The following is an 18257-nucleotide window of genomic DNA, read 5'->3' on the forward strand; positions in this document are numbered from 1 at the left end:
GGGGGGGGTGGAGAGATACAGTCCTACGACTGCATTAACCAATGTCCAAAAGAGTAAGAAAAAAGAGAAAGAAAAACTGAAAATCGGGGAGAGGAGAGAGGAGATGGGGTTCGGGCCGAGGCAAAGTCTGTAAGCAGGGGGGGGGGGAGGGGGAAGGAGAAACAGTAGTGTGCATCTCTTCCCTGATGAGCAGGGTCAATTCTATGTATATTTGTCGAGGTGTAACTGTATAAATTAGTATCATTCTATAGGTCATGAGGAAAGAAGAAAAAGGTGGTCCTGTATAGGGTTTAACCGTAAATGATTAAAAGTGCAGATGTCAAGGAGAGAAAAATGAGATATTAATGGTTCAGTGTGCTGTCCTGATGGTCATGTAAAAACTTTATCTGATCAAAACAATATCTTTCAATCATAAATGCGAGAGAAATTGGTGAAGGATCACAGTAATCATAATAGCTTCAGTCTGTGTAATTAGAACCTACCAACTATATTTTAGCACATAATGGTATCTTTATTGCCTAGGTTAGGTGTTTCTGTTCTGATCTAACATCTGGTATGGGTCATAGTAGCTTCACTCTGTATAACCAAAACCTGCCAACTACATTTAAGTGCATAATGGCATCTTAATTGCCAAGGTCAGGTGTTTCTGTTCTGATCTCACATCTCTTATGTGGGTTATCTATTGATATTTAGGCTAATCTATACTCACAGGTGAAAAACTAATATATCTTAATTAATAATTAACTCATATAAACAATAGAGAACTAGAGGGGATCTAGTAAAGCCTTTTTGTCAGATATGCTTAGGACTTGTCTTATAGCATTTACTTTAGGACTCAATAAGTTATGCCTTATCAAGCGAGACTCTCCGACTGAGGCTAACAGGCTCTAGTCATGTGGTGAAACATATCCTTCCTATCACATCCATCTTAACATACCCATTCGCATGTTCAACGGCTTATGTGTCTCTATTAGTACCTAGTGGGTGTATGCTAGGTTTGAATATAATTGTAGGGTACTATGGGCTGAGAGCTATTAAAGCAAGTATGAGTGTCTAGGGAATAGGGTGCGGCAGTTAAGGTCCTGGGAAATGATACGTACTTTGGAACAGAGATAGTAATGTTTTATCTCTTGTAGAGACTGTTAGGTTGGTTAGGAATTACCTGTCTCAAATCTCTAGACAAATGTAACATATACTAAACATAGGGCTTGTGAGTTATGATAAACAGTGCATATAATCAGTGTCAAGAGTAGCACATAATAACTGTAAACATTGCAAGAGAAAGAAAAAATTCAAGCAATTTCGTTATCAGCAATAGGGCAAAATGGGATAGTCTCTTATTGCGTGTCCATATCTTTGCAGCGTATCCCCATATATACCTTCCATATAGGATTCATTGAAATTTGCAACAAGTAACAGAGATGATAAGAAATAAACCTAAGCATTGCTAGAAAGGTATGTATTACTCTGACATTTTCACAGTCGAAGCCAAACCAGGAGGATGAATCCTGAGGCAGAAGGTCTCTTATGACAGTACATGTAATCAATATCAAGAGTAACACATGAAAACTGTAAACACAGATAAAGAATAAACCTAAGCATTGCAAGAAAGGTATGTATTACTCTGACATTTTCACAGTCAATGCCAAAGCAGGAGGATGAGTCCTGAGGTAGAAAGTCTCTTATGACAGTACATGCAATCAATATCAAGAGTAACACATAAGGACTGTAGACACTGCAAACAATAAAAAGAATTCTAGCATTTACATTATCAGCAATAGGAAATCTAAGCATTGCAAGAAAGGTATGTAGTACTCAGATATTTTCACAGTTAAAGCCGAGTCAGGAGCATGGTTCCTGAGGTAGGAAGTCTCTTATAATATGTATGTGCCCATGAAACTTATCTTCAATCAGGATCCAATGTCTCTAGTCCTGTAGTTTAACATTCCCCCTTTCATAACGGTTGCATAACTAGGGAGCAAATAAAACATCCCCCCTGCAAAACAATATAACAAAAAACATTTAGTAGCAAAGGATATACTTATCAGTCTTCATCTCCTGAGGATTCTTCTACCCTATCTGATGATAGTTGCTGAGGTGCTAAGTTCTGTCTTTTAGAAGGGGTACTTCTCTGAGCAAGGGGCCTCCATTCAAATGCAGATGGTCTTAGGATAGAGGAGGGGGTAGTGTTGAGTTCCATATCCTGAGGGATAAGGGAGCTATTTTCTCCAAATTGGTTGGGGAACTTGGTCCATCCCTTGAGAAGGAAGAGGCCTTTGTCTGGGGTATCTGCTGTGTAGAATCGTCCATCTTTTTGAATCAGAAGTTTAGTAGGGTATCCCCACCTATATTTAATTCCCATCTGTCTCAATGTCTTTGTCACTTCACGGAATGTGCCTCTCTTTTGCATCGTAAATTGAGACAGATCTGGAAATATTTGTATAGAGGCAAATTTGGCTGGTAGAGTGGGGCGAAGAAACATGGTTCTAAGAATTTGTTCTTTGTATGTGAAGTAGTGGAATCTAGCAATCACATCCCTTGGTTTCTCTGCTGAGACATTCCTCCCCCTGGGGAGTCTGTGCGCTCTATCTATCAGGGTCTCGTTGGGGAAACCTGGAGGGTGGAGTATTTCACACAGTTCAAGAAGGTATTTGCCAAGATCAGTTGGGGTAATCTCTTCAGGTACACCTCTAAATCTTAAGTTGTTCCTGCGGGAGCGATCTTCCATATCCGCCATCTTGGCTTCAACCGTGTCTAGCATGTCCACTAGAACTTGAGAGTGGTTAGCCAAGTTTCCCTGTTCAACTGTTAAGTCCTCTTGTTTTTTTTCCAGGACATCAATGCGTTCACTAATAACGCCAATATCTCGCCTGAGGTCTGCCGTGGAGCTCTTAATAGCTTTTGTAAGGGAATCTTGGAGAGAATTCATCCTCTGAGTAAGGGTAGTGACAATATCTGAGGCTACAGAGTCAGGGATACTGCTCTCAATGTTAGCAGCTTCGGCCATATCACAGCCGTTTCCTAGCAATTGCTGTGGAGTGTCAGGGTCGGTTGCAGGTTTTCCCAGAGTAGGTTTGACTTTAAAGTGGTCTACCACCGATTTCCTATACTCTGAGGGATTAGCGGTTTTTCTTCTAGACCCTTGTGGCATGATAAAGGAAGTGGGGGTTCAGTAGAAGTACTCCAATATGAAATGATATGATTGGGTAGAGATCTCTTAGTTTCTTAGATCATATTCCTTTATGTTCCATTTTATGCCTCGGCCCTAAGGACCCCTGTCTCCTAGTGCATGTTGTGAGCCATGTGGATCGACTAGTTTAAGATTAGAACCGGCATATGGTTGTACTTCACCCAGTGGCGGCTTATAGTGAGAGCCTCCTTTGTTTCAAGCAGTTTCAGGATGAGGAAAAAGCAATTAACAGAGTTAAGCCTTCTGCAACCACTGTCTCCCCCCCGGGGATATGCCTCCTATCAGCGAAGTCGGTAAAAGGTTGGGGGGTATGACCCACAGGTACCCCGCTCCTGCAGGAAAGGGTGGGGGGGGGACTAGTGAAGAGCAGTTATAATAAGGATAGTGAGTAGTGCCGGGCCCTTATTGTGGTCAGTAGGTACTGAGAATTCTGTTAGTGCGGGCTTCTGAGGGGCTGCAAGTAAGCATGAGGGAGAAGTGAGCTGCAGCGAACTTCAGAGGTGTCCAGGGTATATAGGGCCGTGACAGTGTTAAAAAGCCGCTGTGAAAAAGTCTGTGTGAGCAATTGCCTGTGGACTGTATCTTAGAGGGGGGTAATATACATAGCGATTTGGATACAATAGTCACAGTCTATGTGTCTCTTATAGGAGCCGCAAGGAACTCACTACTTACAGGTCGCCACGTGGGATGCTGTGGGGGTCACTATATCTGCCAAAGTGGAAAAAAGTAGAATCCAGTCGGTGCCTCCCCTCTCTCCTAGGGTTATTGTAGGTCCGGTAAGTCTACAAGGTGTATTGTTGCCACCAGGTACACTTTTATTTCTTCAGGCCTGGTATCGAGTGCCGGTGTAGGCCGCAGCCGCGGTCTTTCCTGGGAAGCGGTCCGGTTCTCCTGGGCAGTCTAATTTTGCGGCCAAAATTGACTGAAAAATCGGACAGGGATCTGCTCCGGGTAGTGTCACTAGTTGCCCCCGGTGGTTTGTGAGCAAATTCGCTAGGTGTATCTAGCTAAAAAAGGCTAAAATACCGCTTTTGCAAGGAGAGCTCAGTCACTACACGTCTTGCTAGTTATGCTGCTGGCTCCGCCCCCCCAATGTAGTATTATTTTAAGCGCTCATTTTTATCTGAGCTCACTTGTAGTAATTATGTTCTTTTTCCACTACCATTTCACCATAATACAGTAAGAGATGAGTCTTTCTGCTACAATTGTAATAAGTCACTGCTTAAGAACTTTTAGTTTGGTTAGTGTCTCAGACTCATCTTTTAACAAAATTTGTTATCAGATTTTTGTCATTCAATATTAGCTATTCATGCTATAAACATCCTGATAATTATGTTCTTTTAACTTGTTAATATGATGTTTTGTTCTTCTATGGCCCAAAAGTGGCCTTTAAGACTTGTTGGACTTCCTCCCTTTAGTTCTTGGAATCCATGTAGGTCCAAGAGTGGCCTTTTAATCAACAGAGGACTTTATATATTAAAATAGAGGTTTCACCTACACATGTTAATTTGTACTACAGACCTACTTATTCTGCTGTTAATATTTTGGATCAAAAAAACATTCTAAGAACAATCCAGATACACCACTCGAAAAAGGCTATTGAAAAGGGAGGGCCAGAAAAAAAATTTAAAATTGTTTTTCCAACTGTAAATGCGAAACAACTAAAGAACCTTTTGTGCGTGGTCTTTCGCTAACTGAAGGGAGGGTGCATGTACCATAATGTAGCCTAGGTATGGAGCCTCAGCAATTCCTTAAAGGGCCATTCCGGTCAAAACTTAAATGCACATTAGATGAATTACATCTTTAACTAGAAACATTTTTCCAAAGTACATATATTGGCAATGTTTAGAAGTGTGAGTCAAGCGCCCGGAGTTTGACCTCTGGCTTTGTACAAAGGCCTCCTAGCTGGCCGGAGGGAAAATAGTTAAGTAATGTGGTGTACAAAGCGCCTAAAAAAGGCTGAGGTAACTGGAGTGATATAGACTAGATGTAACGGTCCTTAAAACCAATAGAATAAAAAGTAGTTTTAATACAATGCAAATATGATAAAAACAATAAAACAGTTGCTTGGATAATACAATTAAAACATATAAGTAGGCTTTTAGGAATCCATGTACACAATATAAAATAAATACTTGTGGAAATGGGCCAACAAGGGCCTGTATAGAATAGCAGACGTACTAATAGATAATAGCGTAATGTCCTTTTTACAATACAGAGACCTAGACCCTAATGATCGTAACGTGTGGTTTATTACCTGCAACTAAAATCAAGGGTACAAGAGATATCTAGTAATTTTAAATTCCCACTCGCTAATACGGTTGAGCTGTTATGCTTAAATAAGGAACACACCATAGGTCTCATCGCAATTTTATACCGATTCCTTAAAAAAAAATTCTCCCTAACTAAATCTTCGCTTATGCTGAAATGGGAAAAGGATCTGGATGCTACCCGGACCCACAAAACATGGCTTGAGACCTTGAACAGGGGCCTCTCATTCTCCTAGAATGCGACGCTCAGAGAAAATTATATAAAGGTCGCATTCAGGTGGTATCTACATCCAACCAGATTTGCTGAGGGGGATAACCAGCCTCAACATCTTTGTTATAGAAATTGTGGAGAGAGAGGTTCGTTCATCCACATGTGGTGGCATTGCCCTAGAGTAAGAGACGTATGGGAACAGACCTCTGGCCTCTTGAGCTCCATCTTTCAAACACAGATAGTACTCAAACCTGAGCAGGCCCTACTACATTTCAAGATCCCACAACTACCACATAGATCCCACAAGCTGATTATGATCATATGCACAATAGTGAGAATCTGTTTGGCCCAGCATTGGAAAAGCACCCCGCCAGAATTCCCTATTATTTATAACAAAATAAAGCATCATTATAATATGGCGGGCTTGGTTGCGGAGACACTTAACACCAGAGAGAGTTTTATAGCGCAATGGGAACCATTTATCATGTACCATGAGAATAGGAACAGAAGTGGAAGCTAAACTGTAATTTATATTGGTTCTTGCTGAGTGCGGTGGGGAGTCGGGACCGGGGAGATTTCTGGGGAAACATGAACTTAATAGCTTGTGACAATTGAGATATGCAAGATACGTTTCTGTATTGTGGTCGACAAATCGTGACCTGACCCAGACTAAATCAGCAGACTTTGCAAATTCAGAGAAGAGATGTGACAAATATAGCTTAATTTTACGCTATGACTTATGATACCTGATGTAATCAACCTTAATATTATGTTATCTATGTTATACTGGTTAATTGTATCCTTTTATGCTACTTACTGGAAAACTTTAAATAAAATATTTTCAAAAAAATAAATAAATACGTGTGGTCGATTAGTGTCCAAATAAAAAGTCAATATTATAATCCAAGACTGAGAGGAGTGTAGTCCAAAGTAAAAAGTGTAGTCCAAAGTAAAAAGTGATGGGTGGTCCAAGGAAAAAAATATAAAAATTTAAAAATCAATCAATCCAAAAATGCAGTAGTGGTGTGGAAAAAAAATAAAATATATATATAAAGAAAAGCAAAAAGCAAATGAAAAAAATGGTGAAAAAAGTGAAAAATATATCAGTATATAACAGTGCTCATCCAATAGGGTCCTAGTAGTGCTGTGTGTCCTCCTATGTGGTTTCTGAGTGTCCTATAGAGAATTAAAAAGCATACACCTAGATTTAGAGTTTTGCGGCCAAAGGGGTGCGTTAGCTACGCGTGTTTCCCCCCCCCCCCCGCACCAGTTCTCTGAAGGGCTGCGTTAGGCTCCAAAAAGGGAGCGTAGAGCATAATTTACCGCCACTTCAACTCTGAATACCAGCATTGCTTACGGTAGTGGCCAGCTTGAAAAACGTGCTCGTGCACGATTCCCCCATAGGAAACAATGGGGCAGTTTGAGCTGAAAAAAAAAACCTGCAAAAAAGCAGCGTTTAGCTGCTAACGCAGCCCCATTGTTTCCTATGGGGAAACAGTTTCTAAGTCTGCACCTAACACTCTAACATGAACCCCGAGTCTAAACACCCCTAACCTTACACTTATTAACCCCTAATCTGCCGCCCCCGCTATCGCTGACCCCTGCATTTTATTATTAACCCCTAATCTGCCACTCCGTACACCGCCGCAACCTACATTATCCCTATGAACCCCTAATCTGCTGCCCCCAACGTCGCAGACACCTACATTATATTTATTAACCCATAATCTGCCCCCCCAACGTCGCTGCTACCTTACCTACACTTATAAACCCCTAATCTGCCGACCGGACCTCACCGCTACTATAATAAATGTATTAACCCCTAAAGCTAAGTCTAACCCTAACCCTAACACCCCTCTAAGTTAAATATAATTTAAATCTAACAAAATAAATTATTTCTTATTAAATAAATTAATCCTATTTAAAGCTAAATACTTACCTGTAAATTAAACCCTAATATAGCTACAATATAACGAATAATTATATTGTAGCTATTTAAGGATTTATATTTATTTTACAGGCAACTTTGTATTTATTTTAACTAGGTACAATAGCTATTAAATAGTTATTAACTATTTAATAGCTACCTAGTTAAAAGAATTACAAAATTACCTGTAAAATAAATCCTAACCTAAGTTACAATTAAACCTAACACTACACTATCAATAAATTAATTAAATAAACTACCTACAATTACCTACAATTAAATCAACTAAACTAAATTACAAAAAACCCCCCACTAAATTACAAAAAACAAACAAACACTAAATTACAAAAAATAAAAAAAGATTACAAGAATTTTAAACTAATTACACCTACTCTAAGCCCCCTAAAAAAATAACAAAGCCCCCCAAAATAAAAAAATGCCCTACCCTATTCTAAAATAAAAAGTTAACAGCTCTATTACCTTACCAGCCCTTAAAAGGGCCTTTTGCGGGGCATGCCCCAAAGAAATCAGCTCTTTTGCCTAAAAAAAAACCATACAATACCCCCCCCAAACATTACAACCCACCACCCACATACCCCTAATCTAACCCACCCAAACCCCCCTTAAAAAACCTAACACTAAGCCCCTGAAGATCTCCCTACCTTGTATTCACCCAGCCGGGGTCCGAAGTCGTCATCCTATCCGGCAGGAAGAGGTCCTCCAGAGGGTCCGAAGTCTTCATCCTATCCGGCAAGAAGAGGTCCTTCAGAGGGTCCAAAGTCTTCATCCAGGCGGCATCTTCTATCTTCTTCCATCCGGAGCGGAGCGCTTCCATCTTGAAGCAGCCGACGCGGAGCCATCCTTCCTCACCGACGGACTAACGACGAATGAAGGTTCCTTTAAATGACGTCATACAAGATGGCGTCCCTCGAATTCCGATTGGCTGATAGGATTCTATCAGCCAATCAGAATTAAGGTAGGAAAAATCTGATTGGCTGATTGAATCAGCCAATCATATTCAAGTTCAATCCGATTGGCTGATTGGATCTAAATTACAAAAAATAAAAAAAGATTACAAGAATTTTAAACTAATTACACCTACTCTAAGCCCCCTAAAAAAATAACAAAGCCCCCAAAATAAAAAAATACCCTACCCTATTCTAAAATAAAAAGTTAACAGCTCTATTACCTTACTTGAGAAAATAGATCTTGTCTGAGGGGAAGAAGTCATGGAGGAGATGAGGATATCTGCACTAGATCCGCATACCATGTTCTGCGGGGCCAGGCTGGAGCAATCAAGATTACAGAAGCTGATTCATATTTGATTCAAGCAATTACTCTTGAAAGTAGAACAAACGGAGGAAACAGGTACACTAGATGAAAATTCTATGGACACACTAAGGCGTCTATCATTTGATCCATTAGATCTTTTCATCTTGCACAATACATTGAAAGTCTGTAATTTAAATAGAAACCCATAAGATCTGGTAGACCTTATTTGATCACTAATTAATCAAAGATATCCTGATGGAGAAACTGATTGATAACTGAGGTAATCCATTTGCCAGACGTTCACACCTGGAATATGAATTTATGATAGGGACCATTGATTTCTCTCCGCCCAAGACAGAATCTGAGACACTTTCTGCATAGCCAGTGGACTGCGGGTACCCACTTGATGATTTATGTAGGCCACCGCCGTGATATTGTCCAACTGGAAACAGATAAACCTTTCATTTTTTAAAAGGGGCCAGGACTGAAGAGCCCAAAGAATTGCTCAGAGTTCCAGAATGTTAATTGTTAACCTCGCCTCCAGAGGGGACCAAACTCCTTGTGGTCTTTGAGAATTTGAGAAGCGCCCCAGTCTGAAAAACTGGTGTCCGTTATCACAATAGCCCATGATGAGCAAAGGAAGGAAGTCCCAAGGGTCTAAGAAGGACCTTGTATCCACCAATAGAAAGATTGTCTGACACATAAATCCAGAGCAATCTGCTGATCAAATTGCAGATAGTTCTTTGACCACTAATAGAGCATAGATGGTTAAAGGGGTCACAAGTGGAGGCGGGCAAAGGGAACTGTGCCTGAATCCGTAACCATAAGATCCACTACCTCCATGCACTAAGCTACTGATAGAAATGAAGCACATTGCAGGGACAGACATGCCTTCTAAAGTTTTATTATGCTTGATTCTGTCAGGAATAGACCCATTAGGACAGAATTTATGATGACTCATAGAAAGGACACACTTTTAACAGGAGTTAAAGAGCTCTTTGGAACATTCTCCCACCTTAATCTTGGTGAAAAGATAGTAGTCTTTGAGTATGAGCAATAGCTAGAGGCAGGGAAGGGGCCTTCGCTAAGATACTGTCCAGATAAGGGGCAATTGAGATCCCCTGAGCTCTGATAACCGCCAACAATGCTCCTAGCACCTTTGTGAAGATGTGAGGAGCTGTAGCTAGGCCAAATAGAAGGGCTACAAACTGATAGGGTTTGTTTAGAAGTGCAAACCTTAGGAAACCAAGATTTGTCTAGGAATGCAAACCTTATACATTTATAGTAATCCTTGTGGATAGGGATATGCAGGTATGCATTTTTTAGGTCTAGGTCTAGACATGAATTGGCCCTGTTGTTTCCATCTTGAAAGTAGGAACCCTGACAAAATAACATTTGTTCAAATCTAAAATGGGGCTGAAAGTCCCTTCCTTCTTTGGAACAACAAACATATTGGAGTAAAACCCATGGTCCTGTTGAGACACAGGTACTGTAATAATTAGTCCCATATTGTCATGTGTATTACGCTGGGTTCCTGTCTCTTTAAGGGAAGTCTATAAATTCCCATCATGCCTCTGGCTACTTGCCAATAGTTTTAAGTTTGTGTAGCTTTTGTTTGTACTGACTCAAGCCTCCTCAACTAAAAAGCTTGGCTCCACAGCTTATATGCTGTATCTAACTTAGACCTAAACCTGCTCTTACTGGACTTTAATTCCCTTACTGTTGTCTATCCTGTTGCAACTATCTCTTTGTGAGACAACCAACACAGAGGATTGCCGTTCTCATCTACTAATATAACAACCGTTGGTGTACTCAGGAGAAGCTCAAACAACTGTGTTTAATTGGATATATTGTTGCTAGACTTTTGTACTTCACTCAAACTTTACCTTTCATTGGTACAACTGCATTAGATCTCTGGTTTGCAGCGGGTCCGAAATAGAGAGCATTGACCGTTCTCACTTCTCCCTGCCTGTCAGCAATCTGACGTTTCCTATTGGACCTGATTCACACACCTCTGGAGTGACGTCACATTCACTCCGCTCTCACAGTGAGACTAACACTGCAGCTTCAAGGTGCGGCTCTCTCAGTTCAAGGCAGTTTCCCAAGTAACGTAGGTTAACGTTACCATAACTACTTAAAGGGCTATAGCTCTCAACGTAATATATACAACTTGCTAATTACCAAATATATCTTCTATCAAACAGATTCCAGTCTCTAACAAGTATAGTGCATACAGGTGTGATCAAAATTTCTTCTGTAACCAACTAATCAGGAGACCTTTCTATATCTCTCAGTTCTACTTTCCTAAGATCAACTCTGCGGTTGAGATCCAAATTAACCCATACAGCATAGGTATTACATTAATCCTCCAGCTGCCTTACATAACTATTGGCCTAAAAAGGATCGATACAGCAGAGATACCTACAATTGTTTATAATTTAACCCAACGTGTGGACCAATTGTCACAGGGTTTAAGGGAAGTACAATTGCAAAATGAGACTTTACGTGCCATTATCAAGGAAAATACCCCTGAGCCTCAGGTCTCTTTGCCAGAGAAGTTCTCGGGTGATCACTCCATGTTCAGACAATTTAAAAATTCCTGTTATCTCCTTTTTCAGATGAGGCCTAAAACTTATTACAATGAAAGAATTAAAGTCATGATGGTCATCTCCTTCCTGAGAGGTGAACCCAGGAGTTGGGCAGACATGTTTTTTGAAAACGAAGATCCAGTCCTTGGTTCATTGACTGATTTCTTCGCTCAGATGAGTACCCTATATGAAGACACGCAAAAGCAAATCTGATTAGTTAATTTGGCATTCACAAATCTTTGGTGAACTCCCAGGAAGGCCCATTATAGCAGGGATCGATAATCTCACTTGCAATTTGTCCCAGTATATTGATCAATTTTTTAAAATAATTATGATTACGCTTCCATCATATATAAGGGACACTTCAGGTTTGATATCAAAACTAGAATTAGTAAATAAAGACAAGAGAAGCCTTTTATGGCTATCCTGTGATGTCACAGCTTTATATTCTAACATTGCTCTTAAATTAGGGTTAACGGCAGTCAAGTACTATCTAGATAAAGATATCTATCTCCCTGTCAGCCAATTGGATTTTATATTAAAAGCCATTATGTTCATATTGGAACATAACTATTGTGTATACCAAGAACAATTCTTCATACAAGTGAGGGTACGACCATGGACACCACGTTTGCTCCTAGCTTTGTTAATCTCTTTATGGGATGGTTTTAAGATCAATACATCTATTCTTCAAAATTTGGAGCAAATTTGGTGTTCTATGGGTGCTACATAGATGATCTTATTTTCATATGGGATGGCTCCATTTTACTAGCGCAATTGTTTGTAGATCACCTCAATTCTAATAATATGAGTATATCTTTTTCTTCTAAGATGGATCATTCCAGTATTGAGTTCTTGGATCTTGTCCTCTTTTGGAACAAAGATGGTCGGGTGTCTACCAAGACATTCAAATAGTTATTTGAAATTTAAAAGTAATCACTATGGCCCGTGGATTAAAAACATTCTGTGCACTCAATTCTAATAAATAGAGGGTTTACCCAAGCTAAAAATAAAAATAGACAAGATTTATTTAGACCCGGGAAAAAGAACAGAGAGGATGAAAATAAATATAATTTATTACGCATTATAACAACAATCATCAGTACATCAGATCAGCTCTGGGTAAATATTGGTTTATTATGAGGAAAAATCCTGCTTTAAAGGGATAGTGTGAGATTCCCCACTATGTACTTTCAGAAGAGCACAGACACTTAAAAACAAATTGGCCCCTAGTAAAATTGTAATGAAAAAATCTTCTAGAAACTCTAATATTAAATGCATGGAGAATAATCCACTCAATAGGAAAGGCATATTTAAATGTGGGGAAAAAACTGTGTGGTATGTGTAAACACATCACAACAGGTACAAATAGTTTTATATCAAACATCACTAAAGAAAAGTTTCAAATAACCTCTAGGCTCATCTGTGATTCTGCTTTTGTTGTGTATCTTCTTGAATGTATATGTGGGATCCAATACGCAAGAAGAACCTTTAGACCCATCAAAAAGAGGTAGAGTGAGCGCCTCAGAAATGTGAACAATGCCTCTTTGAAACATATTGTCCCAAGGCATATCATTTGCAATCATACAACTAATAAGGAAACTCTTAAAACTACCCCCAATTGAGTATATTTCCAATTCATGGGGTGTGAATAGGTATACAAGACCAAGAGAAACCTATTGGATTTGGAAACTCCAAACTCTTTTCCCATATGGTTTAAATGAATATATTGACATGGCAGAATTTAATTCTTAGATTTGTTTTTTTCAAATGTGTTTTAGTTTGAGGATTTTTGTACCATTAGTCTTGCTATATTTGTATGTGGTAATTTTGTTGCAAAATCTTTATATACTCATATATCACCTATTTATATGATTATGATAACACATATGTTTGATCTTGGTGTCCTCTCCCATCCTTTTTTGTAATTCTTCGCTGATTCCAGTAGATATATGTTTAGTTTTCTTCCCCATTAGAGTAATTTGCTCTTTAGTCTATAGGAACTTATATTATTTTTTATCTTATTTTTTATTGTAATTATGTTTTATACATGTTTAATTTTTAGACACTGTTATGAAGTATAGATCATTAGATGTAATCAGTGTTTCCCATAAATACAGTGGTGGATGTGCTTGTCTGTACATTGCGCCTTATTGCACTCAGCCACCACTTGGATTGTTAACTTTAATATGTGAGCATCCACCTGTGGACAATGGTTAATCCACTCGATCATTATTGTTTTATCGTTTTATATATTTTCATATATATTTTTATTTTTTTAGTCTATCGATGGTCAGCACATGTAATTTCCACATGTTCTGTATGTTCACACCCTGTATTTTCCTACACAAATTAACATATGGCTAATTATAATAAGGTATACAATTAGCTTGTCCTCAATTGGTTGGACTTTATGCCAATCCAATTTCCACCAATGCGTGAACACAGACGCTGATCCCTTTATGGATTAATCAAAAGTGGGCTGATAGTGACATGCGCAATGAACATGCGACGACACCGAAAGGTATTTAAATTAATTTTAATATATATATAAATATATACATTATCACATGATGAAACAGTTTTTATACTAAGAAACGTATTGTGAATTGTATTGAGTTTTATTAAATTTGTTGTTTTTACTTATACCCTTTGAATGATTATCTCTGGGGTTAGAAGTATTAATCTTCTCTATCAAGTGTTTGTGTGTTTGATGCATCACACTGTTCGAGACCCCAGTGCCCAGCTCTCTACCAGTTTACCGCACCAAGTTTGACACCTCCTGTGTTGCCTTTCTACTGTCATGGAATGCCGGGGTGTGAGTTAGCCAGGTGGCTTTGATGTTCTAGCTCTCTTTTGCACTGTTGAGTGCTAGATTGTTTGTGAGTATATCGTAATACTCTTGGGTATCTAAGACCGAAAAATGTATTTCACTATTGGGCCCCCTCTTTTTCTTTCAACTTATAAACCTTTAAATCCTGGAGCAAAATCTAAAGCACTCTCTTGTATTGAGGAAATAGAGGGAGGATATATTCCTTTAGAGGCAAGAGCAGCTTTAGACTACCTAATGTGATCCATTCAGAAATTGCAAAGATGTACTAGTAACAATCCTGCAAAATAGAAAATACATTTGTTTTCAATGGATCTACCCTCTAAAGGGTAACGCAAGGTAGTGAGGACACATTTCTGTATACTCTATAAAATACACAAACAATCACAGTATGCTCCATTAAATAATATACAAACAGAAATAAAATAAATGAAAAACATGTTGTTGTTTTTTTTACTGTAAAAACATGTAAAAAAGAATAAATACAATGTTTGGAGACAATGTAACCGGAACCTTGTAGAATAAAGCCTTGGGCAATTAGTATTAAAGGGAAAACCTTATTGTGTAATGAAATTAAATAATGATAATACACTGCATAAAAAATAATAAAAATATCTTAACCTTAAGTGATAAGAGATTTGAAAAATTACCACTGCCCTCAAAAACAAAAGAGTTAAGAAATTAAAAACAAAATGAGACAGAAAAAGCCCAGTTAATAACTGTAAATGCCAGGATAAGTCAGTGCACAAAAAAAACAAAAATTACGTAAAGACACCCCCCTCATATTGCCAAACAGATAAATCCCTTTTACTGTGTATATAACAAAGTTTATAAGGTTTCATTGAGATACAACTCCAATGTGAATTAGCTGAATAGTAAATAGCAGCTATTACCGCATTTTAAAGTTCCTATAATTAATAAATGTGAAATTAGTATGTTACATGTTTATGTACTGTGGGCTATGTGTGTACATGAAAATGTCTTCACTCACCTTAAGATGCACACACTCTACTCTGCTAATCAGCTGCAGATTTCCCATCCAGTGCTGTATATGTAACAGCAGGGAATCTGTCTTGGAGTATATTTATGACCCAACAGGAGGAGGCTAAGGGATCAATCCTCGTGACACCAGTGGCAGGCTTGTGATTTACTCCTCACTGCGAGTGATTATGTCACTAATTGAGTTTAAATGCGTGGATACCAAAGCGCCAAAAAGGCTGGGTCTGAACAAATGAGAGCTTGTACTTGGTATAAAATACAATTACAATTTATTTATACAAATAGACAAACATGGATCCATGTGACATACAAACATATGTCATACAAACGTATGTCACATGGATCCATGTTTGTCTATTTGTATAAATAAATTGTAATTGTATTTTATACCAAGTACAAGCTCTCATTTGTTCAGACCCAGCCTTTTTGGCGCTTTGGTATCCACGCATTTAAACTCAATTCTCTTTTTTGACTACTAGGAGTCAAAAGCCAGAGCCAGAGGTCCCCCCTTTTTTGAGGCAGGTGCATAGTGAACCCCCTCCTATCACAGTGATTATGTCACTACCAAATACGTCTGATCTCAAGAAGTGTTGATCATTGGGCCCTTAGTCTGCATTGTAAAATCTCTGTTTTGGGACAAGGATTACTGGAAGTAATTAGAATGAAAAATATGTGCCAAAAGAATACTTTGGAAAAATATTATACTTAAAGGGACAGTCAAGTCAAAATTAAACTTTCATGATTCAGATAGGGCATGCAATTTTAAACAACTTTAAAATTACTTTGTTCTCTTGGTATTTTTGGTTTAAAGCTAAACCTAGGTATGTTCATATGCTAATTTCTAAGCCCTTGAAGGCCGCCTTTTATCTCAGTGCATTTTGACTGTTTTTCACAGTTAGACACTGCTAGTTTATGTGTGTCATATAGATAATATTGTGCTCACTCCTGTAAAATGATTTATGAGTCAGCACTGATTGGCTAAAATGCATGTCTGTCAAAAGCACTCAGATAATGGGGGAGTCTGCACAGGCTTAGATATAAGTTAATCACAGAGGTAAAAAGTGTATTAATTATTTATCTATCTTTAGAAACAATATTTTTTTTGTGCATACTGTCCCTTTCAGTGGTCTTAGAGCTTTGGGAATCTTTGCCTCTTCTTAGGGACCAGGAGTTGAATCCCAGGAGTATTGGCTCATGGACTCTCACCACTTTATGGAAGAAATATTATTCATGATAATCCTTATGCTTCCACAAGTACCATAAATGTACATATATTCACAGACCTACAAAACTTAAACCTTAGCTTGCTCCTCTTCCCAAATTAAGCTCTGCATGGTTTAGTTAAGACGGAGAGAACTCACTATGTTACAAAAGGATAAAGGAATAGTTCTCTATCACAGACAAATGTATAGCAATATAGTGATGCTACCACAAACTATAAGTAAGTAAAGTGAGATAGTGTATAACACCAGCTAAAAAGCTACAAAACCTGAATGGTAAAACTGTGGCCCCTGTACATAGGTTGGACATCCTTAGATTTTTATGATATACGTATAGTTTTCATTTACCTTTTTGTACATGAAATAGAGCAAAATCTCTTTGATCTCAAGAACGTCTTGGGATATCCCGTCTTCCCACAAAACTCACATTTCAGAAGCATACATTCCATCTCTTCAGCACCTTCTGCAGAAAAAAATAGCATTTTGGCATTTGTGAACTTTGTTTTCCTGAACTTAAACAGTATTAATAAAAGTTCTTGTAAAAAAACCTTGAATTTTAAGTATGTTGGTGTCAAAAATATTACTGACAAATTGAAGTCACAAATCTTATGTAAATATTTGAAATTTTCAGTGAGAAGTATTAATATATATAATACCTGTAACATCTTTAAAGTAAATGAGACATTTCTAGGTTTCTAAGGGCCCAATCATCTGGGCTTGTGAGATTCTCTAAAAAGTCTCAAATAATAAGAAGCCTCTGTTTGAAATCTCTAAAAACAGATTTTTCCTTGATAACAGTGTGTCTCGCAAAGAGGTGCTCCTGGTTTTTAAAGAGACATTAAAGTCAAAGTTAAACATTTGTAATTCAGATAGAGCGTGCCATTTTAAATAACTTTCCAATTTACTTCTATCATTTAATTTGCTTTGTTTTCTTGGTATCCTTTGTTGCAAAGTATATTTATATGCCTCTTGTCATTGACTCACCTGATGAGTTCAGCTAGTTCCCATTAGTGCATTGCTGCTCAATCAACAACAGATACCAAGAAACTAGGGTTGCCACCTTTTGCCCAGAAGATTCCTGGACAATTTTTAAATGGGGGTGGAGAGGGTGTGTCCTGGGGCGTGGCTTGGGGGCATGGCTTGGGGCATGGCTTCTCACGGCCTTAAATTCAATATGAAATCAAAGTTATACTGTATATATGTATATATATATATATATATATATATATATATATATATATATATATATCAGCTAGTGTCCCCAGCCCTATCACTACAGCTTTACATCTTTGGGTCAATAGAAATAGACACAAATGCAAAAATTGTGTGTTCAGAGAATTCAACTTCTGCATTAAAATGTCCAGTACATTTAAAAATTATATGTAGTCACTAGTAATACTTTAGACCAAACGTAACTATATGTACGCCATGCTAGCTGAGGGCAGGCCTGAGGCTGTCACAAGCTGCAGCCATATTATGTACTTACGAAACTTCTTGGGGACTTGCGGAGCAGCCAGCCAGAACAAACCACACACCTCTGCTGACTGAGTGAGCTCATAGACTGAGCACATGGTTATGCGCATCATCACAGCGTAGCAGGACGTGACGAATATCCTCCACGACCCTCTTCCCCCCTCAGGCTCCCACACACTGTCTACAGACCAGGCTCCGCCTCGGTCTCACTCTCGTCTCACCCCAGAGTCCTGGACCCGGGCTAAAAGCTCCCCTGGCCAACTAATTTTTTTAAAAT

At 38.5% G+C, this 18257-nt stretch overlaps 1 protein-coding gene across 1 annotated transcript in view; it reads right to left on the minus strand.

Annotated features, from left to right (window-relative positions):
* Positions 1 to 18257, minus strand: part of PHC3 (polyhomeotic homolog 3) — a 1036700-nt gene that overhangs the window by 57578 nt on the left and 960865 nt on the right. The window contains exon 12 of the mRNA XM_053710129.1: positions 16856 to 16970. Within this exon, the coding sequence (XP_053566104.1) occupies positions 16856 to 16970 (115 nt within the window). The remainder of the gene's footprint in view (positions 1 to 16855; positions 16971 to 18257) is intronic.

The sequence above is a fragment of the Bombina bombina genome, chromosome 4 (genome assembly GCF_027579735.1).
Source record: "Bombina bombina isolate aBomBom1 chromosome 4, aBomBom1.pri, whole genome shotgun sequence".
NCBI lineage: Eukaryota > Metazoa > Chordata > Amphibia > Anura > Bombinatoridae > Bombina > Bombina bombina.